The 15,160-nt window shown below is 35.5% G+C and overlaps 1 protein-coding gene across 3 annotated transcripts in view; it reads right to left on the bottom strand.

Annotated features, from left to right (window-relative positions):
* Positions 1–14,253, bottom strand: part of LOC110604091 (phosphatase IMPL1, chloroplastic) — a 30,090-nt gene extending 15,837 nt beyond the window's left edge. The window contains exons 1-8 of one of the 3 annotated variants that reach the window (XM_021742172.2): positions 13,793–14,251; positions 13,301–13,368; positions 11,790–11,923; positions 7,161–7,249; positions 5,414–5,471; positions 5,264–5,316; positions 3,862–3,960; positions 3,607–3,720 (exon numbers count right to left, since the gene is read on the bottom strand). In XM_021742172.2, the coding sequence (XP_021597864.1) occupies positions 3,607–3,720; positions 3,862–3,960; positions 5,264–5,316; positions 5,414–5,471; positions 7,161–7,249; positions 11,790–11,923; positions 13,301–13,368; positions 13,793–14,104 (927 nt within the window). In that variant the 5' untranslated portion in view covers positions 14,105–14,251. Of the gene's footprint in view, positions 1–3,606; positions 3,721–3,861; positions 3,961–5,263; positions 5,317–5,413; positions 5,472–7,160; positions 7,250–11,789; positions 11,924–13,300; positions 13,369–13,792 lie in introns of all 3 variants that reach the window. The other 2 variants (XM_043951792.1, XM_043951793.1) reach the window with 2 other exon arrangements.
* Between the last annotated feature and the right edge of the window lie 907 nt (positions 14,254–15,160).

Below are 15,160 nucleotides of genomic sequence, written 5' to 3'. Positions count from 1 at the left end.
CTAGTAAACCTCGGTGTGAGTCATAGTAAGAATAAGGGTATGGCATGACATATACAGTTTAGTAGTATTGCGCCCTAATGGGCTACATGATATGATATTTTCGACACACTATGTGTCATACAGTTTCTCGGCTTTTGAGCCATACAGGCACAGCATTCAGCCCCCAAGCCATACAGTTTGGCACTTTGTGCTATACAGATACATTTTTCCCTTATGTAGCTAGTTGATCCTACGAAGAGTTTATAGAGGCTAAGATTTAATTATATGACTTGTTAATACCTTACAAGCGTGCACACAAGATGGTTGCCATAATATGAATGATCTTACAGTTATACAACTACATGACTTAATTTGCCCACTTTTCACCCACTGACACAATTTTCACTCGTTTTTATAAAATGATTTCATTGTAACTATCATGAGTATTCCTATTTATACTTGAATGAATATATACTGTTATTCACCCACTGGGCATAAACTCAACGCATTGGACTTTTCCATGCGCAGGTAATAGATAAAGGAAGCAACAATCAAGAGATTTGATTCTGCATCAGCACAGAGATATCATCATAACCAGTTATTCACAAGTTTTGTATAGAGGTTGTTTATGTTTGGCCTATACATTAGTAGCCTACCAAGAGTCTGTAAATGAGTGTTGAAAATAGTACAAGTATAAACAAATGTGTTTACTATTTTAAGTTATTATGTTCTATTTATGGATTTAATATTGTGAAATGCGCAATTATTGAGATTTTATGACTATTTTTCATAGGGATAATTGCTCATAAGCAGGGAAACTCTTGCAGTTTTTTCCTTTAAAATTGTTTTGTGAATTAACATACATTTAAACAAACTAAATAACAATTTATAATATAAAAGCTAACTTAAGTCCACATATATAATTGCATATAGTGTAGTATGTGGCATCCTTTACTGAGTCATTTTATAGACGAGTAAGAGGTGTTACAAAACTAGCTCAAGGGAGAGAGGAGTGTCTAAAACCTTATAAGGGCCCATTACCTCAACGGTATGAAAATATTATTTTTGAAGATTTAGGAGGCCATATATGTGGATTCCACAAAACTATATATATATATATATATATATATATATATATATATATATATATATATATACACATGCACACGCATATATAGGTATATACAGGGTGAGCATTCGGTCGGTTCGGTTCAAAATCGAACCGAACCGAATAAACTAAAAACCGAAATTTTAGTATTTATGAAAATCAAACCGAACCAATTTTGGTCAGAAATTAAATCGAACCGAACCGGTCTGATTCGGTTTGATTTTTAATAAATTTTTTATTTTTTACACTTTATTTTTAGTATTTTAAAATTTAATTAAAATATTTTAATCTTAATATGATTTAATTTCTTTATATTATTGAAAATAACATATTATTATTACTAATCGGTTCGATTCGGTTCGGTATTTTCGATTTTACCAAACCGAACCGAAATAACCGAAATTTCTGAAATTAAAAACCGAACCGAAATGAATAAAAAACTGAACCGAATTTTCAAATTAATTTGGTTCGGTCGGTTTTTTCGATTTGAACCGAATACTGCTCACCTCTAAGTATATATGTATATACCTATATATACATATATATATATACATGCGTGTGTTGTATTCTTAATCAGCTACCATGCAAGTATCCACTTCAATTTCGAGTTTGACCACCGGGTAAAAATTACAACTAATTTGAAAATTAGACAAAATTGCTAAACTTAAAAAGGATAGGACATATTGTAAAAATGTGAAAAAGGTGTGGATCTAGTCCATCAAACACTTCAACTAATAGTAAGTTGAAATTCTTTTAATTATTAAAAGAATTATGACACCATGATAAATATATTTAAAAAAGAAAATTCTCTTATGCCTTTGTTTGTTTCCTCTTATGTATATCTAAATATATTTGAAGGTAAATATAATGGGAGGGGACAGTTTGTTGATTATAATAAATATTAGTTTCTGGAAAACAAACATGGAGCTTTATTAAATATTTATGACAAAATATATAAATCATTAGAAAAATCATTCTTCTCCCTTGAACTTAGGGAACTGCAACAATATCATCCTTAAATTTCAATTTGTAATATAAAACCCCTTGATTATTTGGAATTGTCAAAATAAGATAAGGATTAAAATGTTTTGAATAATAAAAAAGATATCACAAAGTGAACCTTGCCCCTTCAATATATCAGTTTGACGGTTTGAAAATAATTTGTCCATATTATTTGGAATTATCAAAATAAGAACAATGAAAGAGATATCACAACCCTCTCAATATATCAATTTCATGGGTTGAAAAAAGGAATAGGGGTTCTAGGGAACTTCTGAAAACCATATTGTATCATTTCTATCCTCCCAGATATACATCCTCCCAGATAGGGGTTAACAATAATTGGTTTAAACCAAAAAAAAATCCAAGTTCTTTTTATTTGATTATGTTGGGATTTTTATTTGATTATGTTGGGATATTTAAGAGATTATGCATTGTAATTAGAGCTAGAATTGTGTTGTAATCATAGGAGAGTGATGATTGTATTTCCACCTATTGTGATAAATGGTATACATACCCATCAAGCTTTTGAGGGAATAATCAAGCTTTTCAATTCATTTACTCTCCCCTGTTTTCTTTTCCCTCTTTTTTCTTTTTCTTTTTCCTTTCTTAATTAGAGCTGTTCATTTAAATCTTATTATCGATTGAGAATCTAAGAAACTCGTTTAATTAAAACTTATTCATTTGATGAGTCAAGGTGCTGTGAGAATTTCAAGAATCAATTATCACAAATCGTACGTTTACATACGCTAAACTTTAACTTAATAACCTTTGGTTCGAGCTACGAGCAAACCAAATGATGCTCCAAAGAAAGACATAAGTTGTCAAACAGAACACGTGACACGGATTTGATAAGTGGGTAACGCGGTCCCACTCTAGGAAAGGAAAACCCGAACACCTCAACACCCGGTTTATTAGCAAGTCTTGCCCTCAACACCCGGTTTATTAGCAAGTCTTACCCTCCCGTGGATAAGAGGAGTCTCGACACAAAATTATCGTTATTAGGCACGATCCAGCGTATCCCATTACATCTATAATTGCGGGATCACTGATCTATTAGCTACTTTCCTAGAAAAGAACTGTGGTTCTAACCAACAAGAGTTTTGAGAACATGTGATTCATCAATCATCCTAACATCCTTGCCAAATGACAACCAATCCTTACTCAGAGTTTCGCTGCCAAAAGATTCCCTACAGAACCCCAAAGACTGTAATACGCCTTCACATCTTCCTGGCCCCTACTACAAAGGCATGCACATGAGAAGTCATATGTCATTCTTCCTTGCCCAAATAATCACCAGCAACTTTGCTAAGAGCTAGCATTCCATTCAAATGTAGACCATCACTTGGATCCTTCCATACCTCAAGCAACAAAGACATAGTAGATTTAAGTACTGTGCAGTGAGTTTTTTTCAGCTCTTTTCCTCTCTCCTCAACTCTTTCCTCTACAGAATTTACTTTTCAGTGAAACATTGTCTTCCCAATATTATGCAAGAGCATCTATCAAGATAAAGAACATACCAGGACACCAGCAGCCATATCCCATGGTTTTAAACGGTATTCCCAATATGCTTCTACAATCCCTAGCGCTACATGGCACATGTCAACTGCAGCAGCACCAAGCCTTCTTACCCCCTAAACAATACAATTTGAGAGAGAGAGGAGGGGGCCCATGGATAAAGGGGAAAAAGTAAAATATGTTATACTACTTGGTAATAAAATATACAATCAGACTAATGGAAACTTAGGTTGGGAGGGGGGGACAGAAAATGGTACCCTGCTGATATCAGTATATTCCTTGAATAATTGAATGTTAGCAGCCCATGCATCGTCATGTTCATAACCAAACCCAGTCACAAGAAGAGATTGCTCCACCTGAAAAAACAATAAGGCAATCAAATGCTGAATGAGAAGAATCAGCTTTCAAAAACTATCAAGCAACATTACAGTTATAATCTACTTTGATCATAAAATTACCATTCCTTAATCCCCTACTGCTCAAGGGGAAGCATAGTTACCAGAAAGAAAAAAAAATTAAAAATAATAATAATAACAAGAGGGACAGCCTTAGAAGAAGGCCACTCTGTAGGCAAGCCATTTTCATACCCCAAATAGAACCTAAAAGCGGCTTAAACTGTCAAAATAAAGTGATAGGTGATCGTTTATGCTTAATCTCCGAATACCCTAGAAATTGATACATGACTATTCAATCCGCAGTCTTTGTGGAGTAATTCTCAAACTAGTGAAATTTATGAGTAATTGTTGATTAGAAATTAAACTTCTTACTTAATCTTGACATTGATATAAATTCATAAAAATTTGCAGTTGATTCAAAAGGAGAATTAGTCATGGAAAAATGGTGTTTCATATGATAGTCTTTTGCTTGTTTTATTTATATTTAGTGTTTACAATATAAGCAACCTTGATTGTTTCAGTGAAAACTTGTATTTGTCTAAGAATTTTTCAGTGAGGTTTGAACCATAAATTAGACATTTTCGAAGAATAGGTTACAAGTCCAAATCCAATAAAAGATGAGAGAGAACAGAATTTCCAAAGTTGAAGTACCAATTATGCCCTGGGTAATTAGGTAGAAAGGGACCTCAATCCATTGTTTTGCTTATATCAGGAGCTACAAAATGAATTTTTTATTAGGGCCAAGTAAACTGGAAATTAGACATCCTAAGCCTTCCAAACACAAGTGGCTTGCTCAAATCTGAGTTAAAATAAGAGAGTTATGCTGATAAAGATGTGGGGTAGAGACAGGAGAATTCTAGAGGGATTTGTAACAGAATTACAAAAAGGATGATATGCTAGGAGCAGGTGAAGTGACAACTGAAGAAGGGGAAAGAGGCTCTTTAGCCTCAAGCTCTCACATTTTGCATTTTTGTTTGTTTCTTATCCATTTACCTTTTGCTTAAGAGCAATTTGAGAGAGAGAGAGAGAGAAAAAGAGAGAGAAACTATATAATGGAATGTTTATGGGCATTTGAATAACATCTCTAGAAGATTGTGCCTCCTCTTTAAGGAAACATGAAAGCCCAATGCTTATGCAAGTATACATCAAGATGTCATAAAACACACCTCTTCAAGATGATATTTAAGCACAACAGTACTGGGTAAAGTCTAGACAACTTAGTAACGTTTCTAAAAGCTTATGGATGAAATGTATGAACCCTCACCTTATCAGTTTGACTCGCATGAATTTTGTGGCCATTACAAAATGCTCCCCCACCTAAAAAAATAGCAGCAGTTCAACAATAGGTAAACAAAATAACATAGCAAAACAAATAAAAAGAAAGGTGTAACTGCATTAAGTAGGGATTTCTAACCAGCAGTTGCAGAAAAAATACGTGTATTCCATGCCATAGAGCCCCCAACAAACTCTACCTAAGAAGAGAAAAACCACACTCAGAATTTATCTTTTTCTGTTGCTTGTTATTTAATGATAAGTACCATATTCATCTTTTTCTCTTCTTATATATTGAAAATGAATCAAACAATTTTTCATCTAACGACTTCTTACAAAAAGCAAGGATACACGTTCATCAAAAGGTGCATGAATGGTTTCTAGTGCATAGAATTTAGCCTAATCAACTGAATTTATTTAGAAATATTAAACTTCATGCAAATAGCTTCTTGACACATTATGGTTACTATTTTCAGATTGGATGGTCAGTATCACCAGTCTGATCTCAAACGTTAGGCAACATGGACTAGGTTGAAACAGGCTGGATACAATCTTCATTTATTAAATATTCATCAAAACCAAATTTCCAATTACTACAGAAAATAAATGCTCACTGAAGAAGATCCAGCTGTTTAAAATATTTCTGGATATTTTTTCACCCATGAAGTACAAATGCTGCAACAAGTGTCATGTTTAGTTTACCACTAAAAATGTCAAACCCAATGAACAGTCATGCCAGTTAGATGCATTATGTCGCAAAGCTCAAGCACTCTTCAATACATATTGCATTGCATGAAAACAGTTTTTTATTTTCAAAAGAAAAGAAAATTTCAGACGCAGAAAACATGAAGTAAATGAAATACTTAAAGTAACAAATTTTTAGACAAATAAAACTATTTTCATGTCTCATTACAGTGTTCAGCCTTTTTCATTTAGAAAATTTTTTTCTTTGCGCATTCAAGTCAAATAGGCTGCTGAATCTCCATAATGCATCTACACGAATGAAAAATGACCTTCTTACCTAAATTTTATTAGAAACATCCATTTCAAATTCTTTATAGACAACCATTGAAATGTAATTGACAGTTGCCTCCAATTTAAAACCTATCTCACCTTTCTTGTAGACATGTTTCAGTGATAAAATTTAATACTTGACTATGATATTTTCAACACAAGAAACTAAGGAGAAAATTTGGCTGAACGAGCATATCCCCTGCCCTGTTTCTATTTGCCTTTTCAACACAAGCATCATATTCAGTCCCGTGTTTTATTGCATAAGAAGGAAGAATGTTGTGATACCCAACCACACAAGCGCTACTTTTTAAATTATAGGAACCAAGTCAAATACCCGCATAAAGAGGCGCCCAAGTTCAGCAATAAAAGATAAAACTCCACAAAATCCATTACAGATTGACTTGATTGGCAACATATGAAAGCATGAATTGATTCACCAATAAAACTCCACAAATTCAACTACAGATTGACTTAATTGGAGATGCATGAAAGCATGTGTTTATTCACTAACTCTAAAAAGGACAAAAAAAAAAAGGAAAATACCTATTCTTAGTCAACTGATTTCATCCCACTACTCTAACCACAATAAAAGTTTTCCAGTTAGAATATGTAAAATGCATAACCTTCAAAAGTCTAAACGATATGCTGCTTCTTAAATTGTCACTTACAAATTGCAACATGTTCTATCTCTACTTTTTTCACCCTTTTAGGCTCTTGCTTCTTGCTTTTTCCTAACATATAAAGTTTATTTATGCTGCTACATATTAAGTTACTCTATGTTGTACCAAGTCTGATTAAATAAAAAAGAATGGGAAAGTGTAGCAAAATATTTGGATTATTAATTTCAGCAAAGTTGTAATATATATAATCAGTACCACAGCAGCAGCAGCAGGATTTCCTCGAAACAGAACTCCCACAGAGACAGCAAAGCTAGGATAACCATGTGCAAAATTTGTTGTTCCGTCTGCACAAATAACAAACTAATATAATGCACAGTCACGCACGCTTGGAAGACACCCACGCACCTAAAATGCAAGTGCAGTTGAGTACTCACAGAAACACAGATCTACACATCCAAATGAATAAAGGTAGCATCTCCACCACTAAGAAAACCAACTTTCTCTCTCAAAGGTCCTTGGCCCTTCAACTTGAAGAATTTGGAAAAAACCCAAAGTGAACAAGTGACAAGGAGGCCTATCTATACCACTTACACATCTAAAGCTACATATAATAAGACAATTTATTACTAGAGAGAGAGTTAACACTAAGAATCAGGGATAAAACCTTGAAATGCCATATATACATGTTGACTTATTTGCTGATCCTAACTGATTCTAGGGATATGATTTGATTTGATTAGGATCCTTAATTATCTCTGTAATTATTATTTGATTATTTGCTTCATGTTTAGATATAATTCTTTGTGTATAAATAGTCATATAGACCAATTGTAAAGATTAAGAGTGAAATACAAAAATTCTTTAAATTTTCTCAAAATTCTTCATGGTATCAGAGTTTTTTCTTAATTTTAAGGTTCAAATTCAATTTTTTCCTCTTTAGGATTTCAAAACCCTAGATTTACTTTTTTTGGTACTAACCCATTTAGGAGTTTTTTCTCCTCTCACCGCCGGCACCAGGACTGTCGCCGGCCGATCGCCCAGCTCCGACGCCGGAAAAGCCCGCACCGCGTCCCAGCGCGTGACCAATCGCCTAACGCTGCTCCGCCGCTCCGATCACTCTAGCTATGATTCCGACCATCTTTCTGGCCTTCCCGTGCTGCTACCCGGTCTTTTGGTGAATCGATTGGGCTCTCTTGTGTGTACAACCTTGGGTACCTCCTATTCTTTCACAGTTCATAAATCTTTATCATGGTAGAAGGTAAAAGGGTCTCGATTCCTGACTCTGATTACTCGTCCTCCGGTGCCACATCTAACTTTGTAAAGTCAGGTAATGCTTCATTTCTTAATAATGTTCCATGGATTATCGATTCTGGTGCGAATAGACACATGACAGGCTCTTCTAAAGGCTTTCTCAATTATTTTCCTTCTCTAACCAAAGATAGTGTCAGAATTGCTGATAGCTCTTTTACTCCCATATCCGGAACAGGTTCTGTTATTTGCACATCCAACATTAAAAATTATCATTTGTCCTTCATGTTCCCCACTTTCCTATAAACCTTTTATCTGTTAGTGCTATCACCAATGCCCTTAATTGTAAAATTGAATTCTTTCCTGATCATTGTGTTATTCAGGATCTTCGCACAGGAAAGAAGATTGACAATAGTAGGCTACATGATGGCTTATATATGTTGGAGGGTGATCCAGGTTCTTCGATATCTCAATCTTGTTTTGGAGAAAATAAGGATGTCAATTAGGAAATAATACAGTGGCACAGACGGTTAGGGCATCCATCATTTTTTGCCTTAGAAAAACTTTATCCTAATTTATTTGCTAGAATTCAGTTTGATTCTCTATTTTGTGATACTAGTGAGTATGCTAAACACACTAGAACAACCTATCCTTTGAGTCATAATAAAAGTCAAATTCCTTTTGCGACTATTCATTCTGATGTTTGGAGGCCTACTCAAACTGTCTCCTTGTCTGGTAATTGATGGTTTGTCACCTTTATTGATTGTTGCACTCGAATGACTTGGGTCTATTTGATTAAAGCTAAAAGTGATGTCTTTTCTTGTTTTCAATCCTTTCATAAGATGGTTTGTACTCAATTTGATACTAAGGTGAAAATTTTGAGAACTAACAATGGAAGAGAATACATGAATAGTAGTTTTTCTGCTTATTTGGAGAGTAATGGGATAGTACACTAGACTAGTTGTCCTTATACTAGTGCTCAAAATGGAGTTGCTGAGAGGAAAAATAGGCATCTATTAGAGGTAGCTTGATCTCTTATGTTCACCATGAATCTACCCAAAGCATATTGGGGAGATGCAATCCTTGCATCTGCCTATCTTATCAATAGAATGCCTCTCAAGACCCTTGACCTTATGCGTCCTTTGGCGGTTCTACAAGGGAAGAATTCATACGTTGTTCCATCAAAAGTATTTGAGTGTGTTTGCTTTGTCCATACTAGGACGGCAAGGAAATTGGATTCCAAGGCCCTTAAATGTGTGTTTGTTGGGTATTCTCCAACGCAGAAGGGATACAAGTGTTATCATTCTCCCTCTAGAAAATACTTAGTCAATATGGATGTTACCTTCCGAGAAACTGAACCCTACTTCAGTACCACCCACTCACCTCTTCAGGGCGAGAATAATAAGCAAGAAGAGGTGATCCCGAATTCTGTGATTCTGAATGATATGGTTCAACTAGAAAGTTTGAGTTCTAGTAGACAGGGAGAGATGTCCAATCAGGGAGAGAGAATTGGTCGTTTGGATAAGCCAGATTTGAGAAGGTATTCGAGGAGAGACAAGGCAGAAGAAGCCATTATGCAGTCTACTCAGAGTCAAGAATCTTCTTCTAGTGAGTTACCCAATGAAGAATCTTCTTCTGGTGAATTACCCACAACTCTTGAATGCTCCAATGACTTAGATAAACCTATTGCACAAAGAAAAGGGGTCAGATCTTGTACTAAACACCCTATTTCTAACTTTGTTTCTTATGAATTCTTGTCTCCTGCCTATAGAGCCTTTGCCTTGTCTATTTCTTCTGTGCCTATTCCACAAGATTGGAAGAAAACTCTTGCAGATCCTAAATGGAAGGAAGCAATGATTGAAGAGATGAAAGCATTGGCTAAAAATGAGACCTGGGAGCTTGTCACTCTCCCACCTGAGAAGAAACTCGTTGGCTGTAAATGGGTGTTCACAGTGAAACACAAAGCTGATGGCACAATTGACGGTTTAAAGCCAAAGTGGTTGCTAAAGGATTCACCCAAATCTATAGAGTGGATTACCAAGAGACATTTGCCCCAGTTGCAAAAATGAACTCAATCAGAGTTCTGTTATCTTGCACAGCTAACTTGGACGGGGATTTGCAACAATTTGATGTGAAGAATGCTTTCCTCTATGGAAATTTAAAGGAAGAAGTGTTCATGGAAATTTCTCCTGGGTTCGCTGATGAGAAGACACAAGGAAAGGTGTGCAGGTTAAAAAAGGCTTTGTATGAGCTAAACAATCTCCCAGAGCTTGGTTTGACAGGTTTAACAAAGCCATGATGTCCTTTGGTTACCAACAAAGCAATGTTGATCACACTCTGTTTATCAAACATCACAAGGGTAAGATCACCCTTCTTATTGTTTATGTTGATGATATAGTGATGACAGGCAATGACAAAGAGGAAATGGCTCAACTAAAGAGGTTGTTGGCTCAAGAATTTGAAATCAAAGATCTAGGAAAACTGCAATATTTCCTAGGTATCGAGGTGGCTAGATCAGAAAAAGGAATTTTCATCTCCCAAAGAAAGTACATTCTGGATCTTTTGGAAGAAAGTGGTATGATGAGGTGTAAACCAGCAGAATCTCCCATTGAAAATAATCACAAGCTAGAAGCAAGAATTGGTGAGTCCGTGGATATTGGAAGATACCAAAGATTGGTAGGAAGGTTGATTTATCTCTCACACACTCGACCGGATATAGCCTATGGTGTTAGCTTAGTCAGCCAATTCATGCATGACCCTCGCGAGACTCATATGCAGGCTGTACTTCGCATCTTAAGATACTTAAAGTCTGCGCCAGAGAAAGGGCTTCTTTACTCCAAACATGGTCACCTTTGAGTTGAAGCTTTTACAGATACAAATTGGGCAGGATCTCTCGATAACAAGAGATCCACCTCTGGCTACTGCATAGTTGTGAGAGGGAACCTTGTCACCTGGAAGAGCAAACAACAAAGTGTTGTTGCTCGGTCAAGTGCTGAAGCAGAATACAGAGCAATGGCCCAAGGTGTGTGTGAACTCTTATGGTTACAGAAGTTATTGGAGGAATTGAGATTGCTCAAGAGAGACAAGATAATTTTGTATTGTGACAATAAAGCTGCTATAAGTATAGCACAAAATCCAGTCCAACATGACCGAACGAAGCACATTGAAATTGATCGGCACTTCATTAAAGAAAAATTAACAAACGGTGTCTTGAGCCTAGTTCATGTGACTTCTACTGGGCAACTTGCGAATGTGTTTACTAAAGGGCTCGACAACAAGATCTATCATAATCTAATTTGCAAGTTGGGCATGTGCGACATCTTTGCACCAACTTGAGGGGGAGTGTTGACTTATTTGCTGATCCTAACTGATTCTAGGGATATGATTTGATTTGATTAGGATCCTTAATTATCTCTGTAATTATTATTTGATTATTTGTTTCCTGTTTAGATATAATTCTTTGTGTATAAATAGTCATATAGACCAATTGTAAAGATTAACAGTGAAATACAAGAATTTTCTAAATTTTTCCAAAATTCTTCAATACATAATTCCAAAAAAAATATAAAAAAGAATTTATAAGGATAAACAAAATGTAGAAGAAAAATAAGGAACAAATGGTTGGAAGATGCAAACCTAGAGGATCAATGCACCATAGGTATTCAGAGAACGAATCTCCTATGACTCCTCCCTCCTCACCAAGAATAAGGTGATCTGCAAAATTCTTTCTAACAACTTCCAATATAGCAGCCTCACTCATTTTGTCTGTGCTGCAAGTAAATTTATATTAACTGAATCTTGCTTGGATTTAGCTCCAGTATGTAATTGATTAAGAATACAAATATGAGTAATCTAATTGAAAAGACTTTCAAGTGAATGGTTTCTTAGCTCAAACACATATAACAATATAACCCAATAACCAGCAGCCACTATGCATCATATTTTACAATTATGATTCACATGTAGTCACAAGCTGTAATTGATAAACTAAAGAAAAGAAAACTTGAACAGAAAATGGATTGCTTTTTTCATGGATGAGAATTTATAAAATGAACTTGACTTTAACTATCAACACAAACATAAACTCCAAAAAAAATTGCTATCCTTAGCAAAGATGCATAAAAAGGAAAAGAAAGATGATGTTTTGAAGTGCAAAAAAGAATGATTTAGCATAAAAGAAAATCACTAACAAGAATGATTTAGCATCAAAGAAAATCACTAACAATTGATTCTAAATAAAATAGAATGGAATAAATGGATTCATATAGCTACCCACATATTATCTACAACTAAGAATTAGCTAAGATAAGTTGCGTAAACTGAGAATACTTAAAGCATGGAAGGCCAAATGGGTTTCTATAAGGTGCCCTTTATCTACTTAGTGACAGTTTAACATTTCATAAATATATTTTGCAAAAAGCAACCCGTTAGATGCTTTGGTCAAAGCAAGGTCATCAAAAACTACTTCTAAAGGTAACTCCTAGAATGATTTGGCCACAAACACCCAGAACACTTATATCCAAGAGGCGATTTTACTAAAAGTAAAAAATAACAATTACCCTATTCCAAATCTTAAATGTAGATAGGCTACCTATGTCTACAGGTATTTGCATTGTTATCATTCTTTGTCAATCAAATTCCCAGCAAAACACAAGAATTTGATAGAAGAAAAAGACACAGTTTTTTAATTAAAAAAAAAAATCAATGATGTATAAGTATTGAAGTCATCAAAATTTTCTCATCATTCCAATTTCCAATAGAATGCGCAGTCAAGCCAACTGCTACAATGTGTTTCCAGAATTCTATTAGCCAACAAATAAGAATGAAATTAACTGGGAATCGAAATTCAAATGCTTAGCCATTTTCAATTAATCAATTTTGCAAATGATAACAGGGTGCATATAAAATTAAGCAACCATGATCAGTTCATTTATGCTTAAAATTTGTGAATAACTCAAATAAGCAAGTGTATTGTAAGAACATGTACAATTAATCCAAGCAGAAACTGAAATTTATAGTTATATGTCAATCATAAACATACATAGTTATCTTCTATCTTATAAAGTCCTACACTTTAATCTTTAAGATTGCAACATTTTCTGCTGCTAATTATGAACGAGATCAGAAAACTTTTAATGGGTCCTTACTCAGTCACCAAGTCAGTAAGTCCTTTATATGAGATATTTCGAGGCTTATTGACTGCATCCATCACCACCTGGATAGAGAAGAAAATGCTTTGGTAACCACAAGGAGGCATTGAAAAGTTAGAAATATGGCATTCTAAATTTTAAAAAAAATAATAATAATAATAAAAAGAGGTTATCAAGACATCAAAACATCACATGAATCTTAGAAGAGAGTGTAAGAATATTTATAACATCAAATGAATGTTAGGCTCCATCCTTACTGGGAGTTGAAATGCTCCATTTATAGGAAGAAAGATGGCTACACAATTTAATCTTGATGAACAAATCCAAATGAATATAATCATTGTTTTTATTTTTAACCTAAACTTTATGCTTTAGAAAATTTGAAACAAACAAATGAAAATTGCAGAAAGAATAAAGAATCAAAAAGAATATCATCAGGGTTTTATTTCTTTATCTCATAATTCAAAGAACAGAACCATAAAACCCAACCTCAGCACCGGTCTTAGCAGCAGTCTCAACAACTTGAATGAGCTGGCTAGGTGGTATGGGTCCAGTTGATTTGGCAGCCACTTTGGGGTACTGCCTTTGATTAGGAGGCTCAGATAACACTGCCTTTGTAGATAAATTCCTTCTTATCGGTGTCACCTTGAGGCGAATTCCGCCATTTTCCACGCAACATTGAGAATTTTCACTGAATCTCTGTGGAACACATTGGCTGAGGTGATGAAAAGGTGAAATTGATCTGGGTAAGTGAGAAAATCTAAGAGGGATTGTTGTTGAAAAGACTAGCGATTTGCCCATTTGAATGTAAATAAGCGAAAACGAAGATTTTCGGGTTCTCGTCAATGGCTGTTTAGGTTGAGTTGCAGCAAGCTTGGTGCCACAGGTTTTGGCGTTCAAGGCAGCTTATGAGCGCCACCAAAGCAAATCATGTTTCGTCAGTACATGTGCCTAACTGCCAAAAATGTAAAATTGAATATCTATTTTCTCAAAAGTATTAATGGGTGAATTTATATCAGGTCATGAGTTTATAAAATTTAATTATTTAGTTTTATTTTTAATTATTCAATTAAAATATCGAGTATTTTATAAAATTAAATGCATTTTCACATATCGAAATTTTTCGTATTTTTATAAAAATATAGTCTGATGACCGCTGGATTTCCCTACCCCCAATCCTGGGCCTAGATTACGGCCACGGCCCATGAAAGGAAGGCCCGCACGCCCTCTCAAGTAAAACAGGCCCGGATCATCAGACTCCTGAGGCCGGACTCCACCAGATTCTTCCTCATCGAGATCGGCCCAGCCCGTATAACCTCCCCACGGATTCCTTCTCCTCCTGGGTTCAGCGTCCAGCCCAGCTCTCGGCCCAGCCCAGAATCCAGAACGAGACTCGTCGTACAGCCTGGCAGATCCGCTCGAGTGTACGCACGGGGGAGAATCAGAGGCCGTTACGCATGGAGCAGGTGCCCGATATCCTCGTACGCCCATATCTGTATGGCAGAGACGCGTGGTCCAATCATGGGAGAGCCGTTATACGTCACCAGCAAGCAGGAAGAAAAGGATAAAAGGGATACCCCTCTAGAGAGATAGGCCAAGTTTTTATTCTTCAATACACAAACCCTTGTAAAACCCTATTCTATTGGATCTCAGATCATCAATTGGCGCCGTCTGTGGGAAAACGACGGAGATCTTTTCATCACCGGAGTTTTCACTCTTAACAAAACCCATTGAGATCCACGATGGCTAATCACCAGGAGAGTAACCTTAACGTCCCAAATGACCTAAGCTCTGCCCAAGAGGGGCAACAATTCTCCTTTTCTAGTCCTACGACATTAAACAACCAAACGCCTGTTC

The sequence above is a fragment of the Manihot esculenta genome, chromosome 16 (assembly GCF_001659605.2).
Source record: "Manihot esculenta cultivar AM560-2 chromosome 16, M.esculenta_v8, whole genome shotgun sequence".
Classification (NCBI taxonomy): Eukaryota; Viridiplantae; Streptophyta; class Magnoliopsida; order Malpighiales; family Euphorbiaceae; genus Manihot; species Manihot esculenta.
This window is presented reverse-complemented; position numbering and strand designations above follow the sequence as displayed.